The 12,379-nt window shown below is 33.3% G+C and overlaps 1 protein-coding gene across 1 annotated transcript in view; it reads right to left on the reverse strand.

Moving 5' to 3' along the window:
- RNGTT (RNA guanylyltransferase and 5'-phosphatase) overlaps positions 1-12,379 on the reverse strand; it is a 280,203-nt gene that overhangs the window by 230,055 nt on the left and 37,769 nt on the right. The window contains exons 7-8 of the mRNA XM_001503749.6: positions 10,287-10,396; positions 9,002-9,103 (exon numbers count right to left, since the gene is read on the reverse strand). Of these exons, the coding sequence (XP_001503799.1) occupies positions 9,002-9,103; positions 10,287-10,396 (212 nt within the window). The remainder of the gene's footprint in view (positions 1-9,001; positions 9,104-10,286; positions 10,397-12,379) is intronic.

Consider the following 12,379-nt stretch of genomic DNA (forward strand, 5'->3'; position numbering starts at 1 on the left):
TTTAAATGGAGGGGCTCCAAGCAAGATTTGGGCCTGGAGAAGGAATAAAATGAGTTCTGCTACTTTCTTTTTCAACCATTTTACCACCAGGTATCATCAACTATAATTTCAGATCACTCCACACTGTTTCTTTTTTTTTTTAAGATTGGCGCCTGCCCTAACATCTGTTGCCAATCTTTTTTTTTTCCCCTTCTTCTCCCCAAAGCCCCCGGTACAGAGTTGTACATTCTAGCTGTCGGTGCCTCTGCTTGTGGCATGCGGACGCCGCCTCAGCATGGCCTGATGAGCAGTGCCAATCTGCACCCAGGATCTGAACCAGCAAACCCCCAGGGCACCGAAGCGGAGCGCGAACTTAACCACTCGGCCAGGGGGCCCGCCCCCACAGTGTTTCTGATTGACCTAATCACTTTGTGATTCACTCTCCCTCCTCCATGATAAAAAAGAAACATTATGTGTCCCTTCCAGTTTCAAGAAAACTGGCCTGGATCTCTCACAGTGGTTCTAATGGAGCTACTGTGAAAAACAGAGTTGGAGTCTTTGAATGACATAATCTGGTCTAAGGGTTTCTGGTTCTCACCAGAGCTATGATGCTAAACATTTAGTAAGTCCCAAAATTAGTCAACTATAGAATGAGGAAAAACTACCATAAACCAAATTTTAAAAGTCCAAATATGAGAATACAGAACAATGAAGGAACAAAGCTGGAGAACAGACGAGCAGAGCTGCACTGCTGATTTTGCCGCAGTCTACTTGGAGAATGGAAGCAAGTATCTTATTTTCCGGATTCCGGCCCTTGAGACCCTCCACAAAAACTCTAAGTCTCCCCAGAACACTTCAAAATTTTAAATCTTTTCCAGGCATAGCTTTATTTACTAGTGAGTTTCTAAATATTAGATACGATGTTATGTCTATAATTAATACTTACTAGTAAATAAGATAGGTGATAAATTCTTATTAATACCAATATTCAGTCAAAGTTCTTATGTTATACATCATATGGATGATTTGATTTGCTTGGCAGTCAAAAGAAAAATAGAGCTAAACAGAAATTTATATTTGCTCTGATCTCTTCCCTCAAGTGGAACTGGAAACAGCTAAATGAACAAATCTAAACTAAAGGAGTATACACGTCAACTTAATTGATCATAATTTGATTTATTCATTCTGTTCCTAAATAGCATAACGTAGTTTGGTTTTCGTTTGCAGTTCACTGAAAATTATTCCACAGACATTTAAAACCTCTTTAACATTCCTCTCAGTATGTGAGACTTCTCTAGTCTAGCATCTCATCACCTTACCCTCCCTATTCCTGTCTGAACATTCAGCTCCAGTCACCAGAATAAACATCTGCTACAAACACTATTAATGAGATACAGATCAAGGGATCCAGCAAGCTACTAACTACCTGAAGTAATTACACTGTTCTGCCTAAAAAGCGTTACAGCAGCAAATAAAGAAGTTGCCTGAACATATTATAGTTTATCCATACAACAGCTATTTCTACAAGTCACTAAGTACATTTGTCAAGACATATATAGCACGACCATACATCAAGCACTCTATTATAACAAAGGCATGAGACAAGATTTTTATGGGAAAAAGGCTTAATTTACCTTTCAAATTTATACATTTAGTGAATTACTTACGTAAAAAATCTTGTCAAAGTACTTAGCAATAACTTACAATTAACAGGAAGAAAAACGTACTTCAACTTCTATAATTTACTGAAGCAAATTTTAAAACAAAAATATCTTCACATTAAACTTATGTTTTCCTATCTTAAGCTCATTTTTACCCTTTCTTATAAAGGAAAGAACATTTGAGATGTAAATTTAGTCTTTTAAAAAGAATGTACTCAATCATGGATCGGCCATGGGCCAATTGACCCAAGGGCCAAATCTGGCCTGCCACCTTTTTCTGTAAAACTTAAAGCTGCGAATTCTGTCTAAGAACTCCTGATCCATTCAGCACCTGACATAGAGCCCTGGAAGTAACAAGTTTTCAATATAATTTCCGAATGAATGAAAGAAGGGGAGTCCCACACCAGAGTTCAGGACGAAAGAATCTGTCTACAACTTCCTCCAAGAAGCATTATACAAATATATCTCATTTACTTAAATAGATGTGTTATAAAAAGCTGACTATAAATTACATTTCCATAAACGCCTGGCTTTTTTCTTAATTCCTGCAATAATTTTCCTTGTAAGTCAAGTCCCATATTTACCTTGTATATTCAATTTTTGTTAAAGCAGGTTATGCTTGCATATGTGTGCTTAGTACTTCTACACATGTCTAACACAGGTATACGCATCTATAAATCAGTAGCTATCTTTCATTGAGTGTCTACTGAATGCTAATTCCTTTAAATTAATTACTTCATTTAATCCTTTTACAACACCACAATGAGGATAACAGATCATCCCTAGCTTACATAAATCTAAACAAAAGTAGTTATTTCTTAGGTCTGTCTAGCTTTAAATTCTGCCCTAGTATATCATTTTCCTTGAAATATGCTTTTTTTTCTTTTTTGCTAAATGGTTTACATTTCTGTTTGGAAATTAAATGTGACATAGAGTTGTGATTTTTTAAGGCTCAAAAATTTCACAACCACCATAAGCATTTCATCTTTCACGTGAAGACATTAGCAGCTTCTTCACTGACTAATTCGTTCGATAAATACTTGAGTGTCTACCATGTGCCAGGCACTATTCTAGGCACCAGGGACACAGTGGTTAAAAAGACAGACGTTCCAGCCCTCTCGGAGCTTGCTTTCATTATATTTACCAGTTCATTACAAGGCTTTTGCTTGTCTATTACAAATTATGCTCATGATCTTACATTTTTCCTATGTCAAATATAGTCTGTGTATTATCTCTTACTTTATTTGCATTACAATAGTGGCACAAAAAAATAATAATTTGGCTTTTACCTAACAATTCAGAAACAGGTGAAATTAAATTTACACTATTTAATCTCTAAATTAGAAAAAGGAACTAAAATAAATTGTTAAATTAATTCTAAAATTTGTACATAGTTGCAAATATTCACCACTTTCACATGGATGTTGAATTAATTTTGAAGACTGATCGTTTCTTTTTATTGCATTACAAATTCTGCTAATAAACTAACTACACAGAGAAATTCTATTATAAAAGTTCTAATTATCTTTTCCCAGAATATGCTACAGAATCTATGAAAAAGCAGTATTTCACAATTAGAAGACAGTTCAATTCCAACTGTATCTGCAGTACCCTCATATCACTTCTCCTGATATTGCATTTACACCCAAGTTGGACTCTCCTCTCCTCTGCATTTCCACTACAACCAAAACAGATTATCTAGATTTTACCCTTGGAATCCTCCCACAGGTCAAGCTACATGTAGTTCCCTGAATATATTACACTTTGTTTATGCTATTTGATTAAGTACTGTATTCTTTCATTTAATCACTTACTTTATTAGTCCCTCCCACAGTAACTTACTTATTCATTCACTCAGTCATTTATTCAATTACTTATTGCATATCTTTGTTGCAAGCAGCGACTGCAGTCCATTCTTGAAAGGAGAAAAGAGAAAAATAAACAGTAGCTATCTTTTTACTGAGCATCTAATGTATGCTAAGCAGTATATTAACTGCTTTAATTACCTCATTTAATCCTTTTACAACTTTATAAGAGTAATAGCCTTTCCCTATGTTATATAAATGTTCTAGATATATAACAAAAGGGAAAGACACCCAATTCGTTGTTAACAGGCTAACACAATCTTCACATCAAAACCACACAAGGATAGTACAAAAAGATACAGACCAATCTCACTTATAAACATAAATGCAAAACACCATCAAATTGAATCTAATAGCATACTGGAAAAGAGGTAGTTCAATTTCAGAAAAGCAATCAGTGTAATAACTTATACAAAGTGAACTAATAGATTAAAGATGAAAACTCACGTGACTTATCTCAATAAATGCTAAAAATGCATTTGATACAACTTAATGATTATAAAAATTCTTAGCAAACCAGGAACAGATAGTAATTTTCTTAACTAGATAAAGGCTATATAGTAAAACCTACAGTAAATATCATTCTTAATACTAAAACTGAGAACCATTTCCACTGAAGTTAGAAACATGACAAGAATAGCCAAGATCATATAATTCCACATTGTCCAGATATCCTAAGTAATACCATAACACACACCCAAGTACTAATTATAAGACTGAATGAAAATAGAAAAATATTTTCAGATGATATTATCTACAGAACAAACTCAAAAGAATCTATATTCACACTATTAGAACTTAGTGGGTTAGTGAACAAGAGGGTTCAGCAAGATTGCTCGTACAATACCAACACGCACAAATGATAAGTGTCCTCACACGAGTGATGAAGCCATTTGCCATGCATGAGACGGTACTTCTGAATTCAAAGCAAGGAAGCTCCTTTTGACTTCATTAGATATTAGATGTTTTCATTTTAATTTCCAAGAAACAATTTCCAAGTTTATTATATCACTTCAAGGCCACACGCAGTCAGTTAATTACAATATCAAAATATATGTTCTTTTTTAAAATTTTAACAAAAGACATGCCAGATCTCTACACTGAAACCTACACAACATTGCTGAGAGACATTACAGATGACTTAAATAAATGGAGGGGTGTACCATGTTCACGGGTTAGAACATTCTTTACCATCAAATGACCATTCTCTCCCAAACTGATGTCCAGATTCAATGCAAATCAAATCAAAATTCTAGCAGTCTTTTTCAGAGAAACTAAAAAATGGATTCTCACATTTAGAGAGACAAGCAAACTGAGAACAACCAAAGCAGCTATTAAAAAGAAGAACAAAGCTGGAAGGTTTATACTACCTGATTTCCAGACTCATAAAGCTAAAGAAATCAAGACATTGTGGTAAGGACAGACATACAGATCAATGTAACAGATTAGAGGAACCAGAACGACAGATTTATGGTAAATTGATTTACAACACATTTGCCAAGGCAATTAAAGGAGAAAGGATAGCCTTTTCTAATAGAAGATACTGGAACAGCTGGTTTTCATTGGGGAAAAAAATGAACATTGACCCTTACCCAACACAAACACAAAAATTAACTCAAAATGGATCATAGCCCCAATGTATAAAACCTCAAGAAAAAAATATGAGAAAATCTTTGTAACCTTGGAAAAAGTAAATATTTCTTAGAACATAAAAAGTATGAGCCATAAAAGAAAAAATTTAAATGAAAACACGTCCACACAAAGACTTGCACACAAATGTTCACAGCAACTTTATTTAAAAATGGTCAAATACTGTAAACATCTCAAATATCTATCAATAGGCAAATGGATAAATAAAATATAGCATATCCATATAGAGTAATACTACTCAGCAATAAAAAGGAACAAATTACTACCAATTAATATGCGCAATAACACAGATGAACCTAAAAATCATTATGCTGAGAGAATAAAGTCAGACACAAAAAAAAGAGACACACTGTATGATTCCATGTATACAAAACTCTAACTATACAATGTAAACTCATCTATAATGACAAAAAGTGAATTACTAGTTGAGTAGAGCCAGGGGCAGCAAAAGGGATGGACTGTAAAAAGACAGGAGAAAACTTTCAAGATAACGGAAATGTTCTGTATCTTGATTATGGCAGCGCTTTCATGGATATATACACCTGTCAAAACTCAATGAACTATACACTGTACATAAATTATAACTCAATTAAGCTGACTAAAAATAAATAAATAAAGTAATAATGTTGCAAGCCATGTGGGAAAAGTACACATCTGCTTTTGGAACAATGAATTGGTTCAGTTTCTCTAATAATGAAGCAATAAATAACAAAAGCCCTACTTTGACGCAGTAATGTCCCTATGGAGGGGGTCCATTTAAAACCCTGTTTGAAATGCCTAAAGTGGTTTCTCACTGTAAGTATTAGTTGGACACCAGAACAACTATCAAACAAAGATCTTATATAAATAATTTTGAAAGAAGCTACATGTTTTAATAAGTTTTCTTTTAAATGCTACAAGTAGAATTTTTAAGAACAATTTGGAGAATAACAAAATGGAAGTATCCCAACTCAAACCTCCAGGAAAAATATGAAGAGTGTACAAGATTACAGAAAGTCACTCAGAAACACAACAGAAAACTTTTATTTCACAATTTGAGCCAAAGAGCTTCCCTTCTGTAAGAAAATAACTACAAGAACAAAATTACTAAATACAAGGCACCACTGAAAACTATCTTGCATAGAGACAGGCACCTTGCTCCTCACCCTTTTTACTTATTCTCCACTCAAAGAGGTAGGTAATAAACCATCTGTTAAGACACTGTCACGTATCTCTTAAAAATATATGTCTCAATGACAACTTAACTTCTGCTAACCCTTACTACCAATTTAATAGACAGATTCTGAACTTATTCTAATAAAAAAGGTTAAATACAATTTTAACATTCTGAAAATAAGCAGTGAGGCTAACTTTTATTTATCCTTCAAAAACACATATCCACGGGGTGGACAGCATGGAAGGGGCAAACCATCCAAATTACCTATATGTGAATCTGTAACTGCATCCCATCTTTGTAGATTCATCCTTATAGGATGAACACTCCTGGAAGCACACAAAGTAAACTTCACTTTTTCATTTTATCTCTCTATAATGTATGAATTTTTTAACATGTATTAATATTTAGTTTTTAAAACTAGTTCAGGGGCCAGCCCTGTGGCCAAGCAGTTAAGTTTGCACACTCCACTTTGGTGGCCCAGGTTTTCACCAGTTTGGATTCTGTGCGTGGACATGGCACCGCTCATCAGGCCATGCTGAGGCGGCATCTCACATAGCACAACCAGAGGGACCTGCAGCTAGAATATACAACTATGTACTGGGGGGATTTGGGGAGAAGAAGAAGAAAAACAAAGAAGATGGGCAACAGATGTTAGCTCAGGTGCCAATCTTTGAAAGAAAAAAAAAGCTAGTTCAATTTTGAAGTAAATTCAAAATAATATAAACAAATGAGCATATATATGTAAAACATACTTGTTATTTAACTATTTATATTCACTATATCAAGCATTAATATCAAAAATAATAATATACAACCAAATAATATGTAACCAAGAGAATATGGTCAATACCACAATGATGGTGGTGGTGATCTCTTAACTGATAAAATTACTCTTTATTCTCTTCTTTTTGTTTATGTTATTTTCTGAACTTCATTTACTGAATCTGTCTCACCTATAAAATCCCCACAAAAGCTAGAAAATGCTCAGTCGAGGGGAAATTATTGTTTCCAACTGAGAAAGACAAATGAAATGAAAGAAAATATTTTTATATATTCCCAAATAATAAAAATCAAATATAATACATTACTAGAAAGCATATCATGTTGAAATAATATCATCACATTCACCTAATATTGCAATCAAGTTGTATGTGCCCCACTCCATGTCTCCATATGCATCTTTTAAGGCAACCGTAAGTTAAATGTACATGAAGACAGCATGACACAAAAGTCTAACTGTTACTCTGACATTCAAATAGTGCTCATAAAAACTAAATGCAATCTAAATCATCTTCAAAATAACATTTAAAAACTAAAATATGAAAACAAGATCTTGAAGAGATATTTCCATTCCTATGGTCATTGCAGCATTATTCACAACAGCTAAAATATGGAAACAACCTAGGTGTCCATTAACAGATGAAGAGATAAAGAAGATGTGGCATATATATACACAATGGAATATTATTCAACCACGAGAAAAAAGGAAATCCTGCCATTTGCAACAACACGGATGGACCTTGATGGCATTATGCCAAGTGAAATAACTCAGATAGAGAAACACAAATACTGTATGATATCACTTATATATAGAATCTAAAAATCTGAACTCATAAAAACAAAGAGTAGAATGGTGGTTACCAGGGGCTAAAGGGTAAGGGAAACGAGATGCTCATCAAAGGGTATAACCTTCCAGTTGTAACACAAATAAGTTCTGGGGATGTAAAGTAAAATATGATGATTATAGTTAATAATACTGTATTATATACTTCAAAGTGGTTAAGAGAGTAGATCTTAAATGTTCTCATGACAAAAAAGAGATGGCAATAATGTGACGATACAACTGTTAGCTAACACTACAGCGGTAATCATTTTGGAATATATATGTATATCAAATCAATAAGCTGTACATCTTAAACTTATACAATGTTATACATCAATTATATCTCAATAAAGCTGGAAAAAAACTTAAAATGCATATATACTCCTAATTATTCTAAAACATTGTATTATGAAAAAGTTGACTTCTATATTAATATCTATTGAAATAATTATTTCAACTACTACAACATCGATAAATAGTAAAACCATAAAAAATATGGATTGCAAAAGAGAAAAAGTTAAATTTTACTGAGGAAGCATAAAATTTATAATAATAAGTATTAAAAACTGAGGAGTACAAAATTTGAAGCTAAGCTTTGTTTTAAGAATACAACAACCTTAAGACTATATAAAATTACAAAAAGTATTAGGAACAATTGAGAGAAAAACTATTTAAAGGAATAACACAGAATGAATAAGGGAGAGTTGGTAATTTTTAGGTTATAAACTGACAACACATGTGTTAATTTTAGAAGTGCCCAACAGCCATTAAAGTCAAGGCGGTGGGCAGCAGACATACCAAAAAGCACAATATTAGCAGGAGAAAACACTTTCAAACTTAAATTTAGTATCGTTTTATGTCAAACTAACAGAATTCTGAAACCAAAAATTCAGCAGAGAGAAACATAACTGTATTACACAGCTAAGAATCCTGGCAAAAGAAAAACTACACAATATATGAAACATGTTTATTTTGCTATTCAAGTCAGAAATTCACACTCCCAAGAATGCAAACCTTCTCTAACAACAAAGCAATATTCTTCAAGCATTAGGGTTATTTGTATAACTTTTTTAGAAGTCTAACTTACCGAGTACCATCTGCTTTCCAGCTTACTTTATATGGCTTCTGCTCCAAAAGTTTAATATTTTGCTTGTCCATGGAAACAGGCTGTGCTCCAGGGAATCCAGACCTTAAAGAAGAACATTTTATTACTATTAAGGCTGGTATCCATACAAAGCAATACATCTTAAACCAATCTCACATGAATCACACATTTATCACAATGTTCTCCCTATCATGAGATTAATGTCAATTGGAATAGTATCAGCATTCACAAGAATGCTAACAAAAGGTTATCATTTTCTAGACATTTTAGAATGAAAGGTGACAAGGTTCTAATTGCCACTACTATACTATTACCATTGAGCTAATTTTTTAATATTAATATACATGATCAAAATAGTAAAGCAGGCATGTTTACAAGTCTTTTACTTCAGGAAGAAGATTAAATCTTGCCTTAATTATCTTACATTATTCTAGACCCCATATTCCTCCAACATGACACTGCCAATTTGGCATGACTCTGCAGGATTGGCAAATTTCTGCTTAAAAGATGCCCAGAAGTGACAAAACAGGAGAAATGTAGGTTAAGATTAAAGTACCCTGGCAAGGGTTTAGCACACTAAAATCAATGTTACTTCATCATCATTTTCATCTTTTAGTTAAAATTATTTCTAGCTGATTGATCTGTATGTACTAGTCAAAAGTTCTTTATAATAGGAATTTTTAACAATTAATAATCCTGCTTCATCATGTTCCAGCTATATTCCAATTTTCTGCCACAGATAGCAATGATCAACAGAAATGACCAAAGACCAAGACCAGGGAGCGAGAGATAAGAGCAATGAACTCTCTCCTGAGTCCTCTCCCATGAAATGTCTGATAACTATCTTCAAGTCACAGTAGGGGGCAGAACATACTTCAAGCTGATTCTCCCAGGTTTCTGATTACAGAAAAACTGTAAAATGAGATACATTCAACTTTCACCTCTGCTCCCTTAAAAAATAAGGCCAATCCAAACTTTAATCAGCAGCAGTAGAATCAAAGCCACAAAACAAATACTAGACAGTGACAAGAATAACTTTCTATTCCTTTAGGAAGATATGTAAGTCATCTAATTTTGACTCAACTGGCTAGCTATTGCACTGCTTGTCTTGAGAAAAATCTGATGAACTCTTGCTTGACATCTTCTTAAGCATTCTATGTAAACATACAAACTTCAAGGAGCAAAGAAGATGTGTCAACGTTTGCAGTAACGGTAAGTGCTGCAGAGTAAGAATAAATTTTTTTTAAAACTTTAAAACGTTTATTACCCTTCCCAGCCACAGAACTGATGACACTTCTGCTGTACCTCTCCTAACTTTGGTTGAGTTGTTACTTGAGTTACACCTTTCACAGTTACACCTTCCAAGAAAATAGCACCCTTAAAATAAAAGGAAAAGGAAAATATTTTATTAGAGTTCAAATCCATTAACAAAGACCAGACTGAGAGATACATTAATTTAGTTTCACAAATCCGAGCAAATATATGACACAGAAATGGTCCACTCCAGGAGGTTCTATAAACTCCCCTGGGATTGCACACTAGTTTGCCTTAATCCAGCATATGATTTTCAACGTACATATATAGCCCAGTGTCCATATCATCTTGTCAAAGAACTCTATGGGCACTGCCCAGTAAACGGAAAGGTAATAATAACTTATCTACCATTTACTCAGAGCTAAAGAGATAGAGTATCTGGCATTTTACAAACATTTTCTCTAATCCTTATAACAACTCTGCAAGGTAGACTGTATTACATTTATTTCACGAATAAGTAAATGAGGCATAAAGACTGTATGTAATTTATTCAAGTGGTAGAAACAGAATTTGAACCCAGGTTTATAGTAGACCATTCATATGTGATTCTCATTTGAGTAGAGAGAACAGAGTTGTGTCAGTGATGAAGTATTGACTTTAAGGAGATAAACACCCACTATACAAACCTTTGTAAACTAGAAGAGTATAATAGCACACAAAGCAGCTAAGCTGGAGTCATTGGATGTATCAACACAAAAACTAAATATTACTCATCATTGAATTCTTAATCTAAATTCTTTAACGCAGAACTACATAAAGTGTCTTATTGTATTTCGTAGAAAGTATATTTTTAAAATAGCACATAGAAGTGAAGCAGATGGAGAATTTATATGTCAAATAAATAAAGAACACTCCTGGAAATTTTAAAGACTAAAAAAATAGTCTAGATTCATGCTACAGTTACTTTCAGACCCTTACCAAGACTGGAATCAGCCTCAAGAAAAATCTAAAAATCAACTCTGGCTGTTAATGTAATTAGGGAATAAAAAATATGGTCTACAAGCTGTAATGATCAACCTTCTGGCAAAGATTTGGCAACTCAAGCCACTTGGGAAGAAAAAAAAAGAACACAATATTTAGTCCACATACGTCCCTGTCAAATCTAGAAGAGTCCTGATCGACACTAGTCCTAGTTCTTGTTCCTAACTCTGAGTCACTTTTTATTCTTTTTTTACATGTCCTCCTACTTTGTCCTCCTTAAATAAGCATACTTAGGGATTTCACGAGCCAAAAGATCAAAGAGTACCATTCCTCTCCTGTTATGCCATCACCTTTTTTTGTTGTTGCCATCACCTCTCTTTATTAGCCAATGAAATTTTTGTTTTAGAATCATTTCTGGTATATTATATTTAAATATAATAACTAGAGAAAGAATGCTTTCAAAGGAAAGTTTAGCCAGGTGGGTAAGATTTTTTTAACATATTTAATTACTGAAATACACAGATAACTTCAATATCCTTATAAAATTATGTCTTGTATATGTCAATTAAAAAGAGAAAGCACTCAGCAAGTTCAATATTCAGCATCTTTATTATGAAGGTACTAACAGCAAAGGATTTTTTTTAGGTTTTACATGAAGAAAGTATCTGGCTTCAATTTGAACATAAACTTCCCAAGCAAAGTTAAGAAATCAGTGATAATTTCTGATGAGCAAAGGTCAAATTAGCATAAATTAATCCTAAAAACATTACTTCTTTTTTTAGCAAATAATAAAAAGGACTAAAACACAGGAAATATGATCAACATTGAACCAAGTGCTTTCCCACAATACTACCACAGAAATATTTTAATGTCTATGCAGCTGAACAAGGCAAATAATTTTTAATTTAACAGAACAAATAAATATTGAGTTTCAGAACGGACTTAACAACTATAGTTTGTTTATAAAACTCCAGCTATCTAGTAAATGTCAGCCCTTTATTTTTCTTCTTCCTTAATCTTTCCTACAATGCATCGATTTCTTTTTTACTTTTTTTAGCTTCCTCTATTTTCTTCTGCAATAATTAAGTAAAAAGAAAAGGAGGAATAAGTCCAATAAAAATGGTA

This window comes from Equus caballus, chromosome 10, assembly GCF_041296265.1.
Source record: "Equus caballus isolate H_3958 breed thoroughbred chromosome 10, TB-T2T, whole genome shotgun sequence".
In the NCBI taxonomy this organism is placed as follows: domain Eukaryota; kingdom Metazoa; phylum Chordata; class Mammalia; order Perissodactyla; family Equidae; genus Equus; species Equus caballus.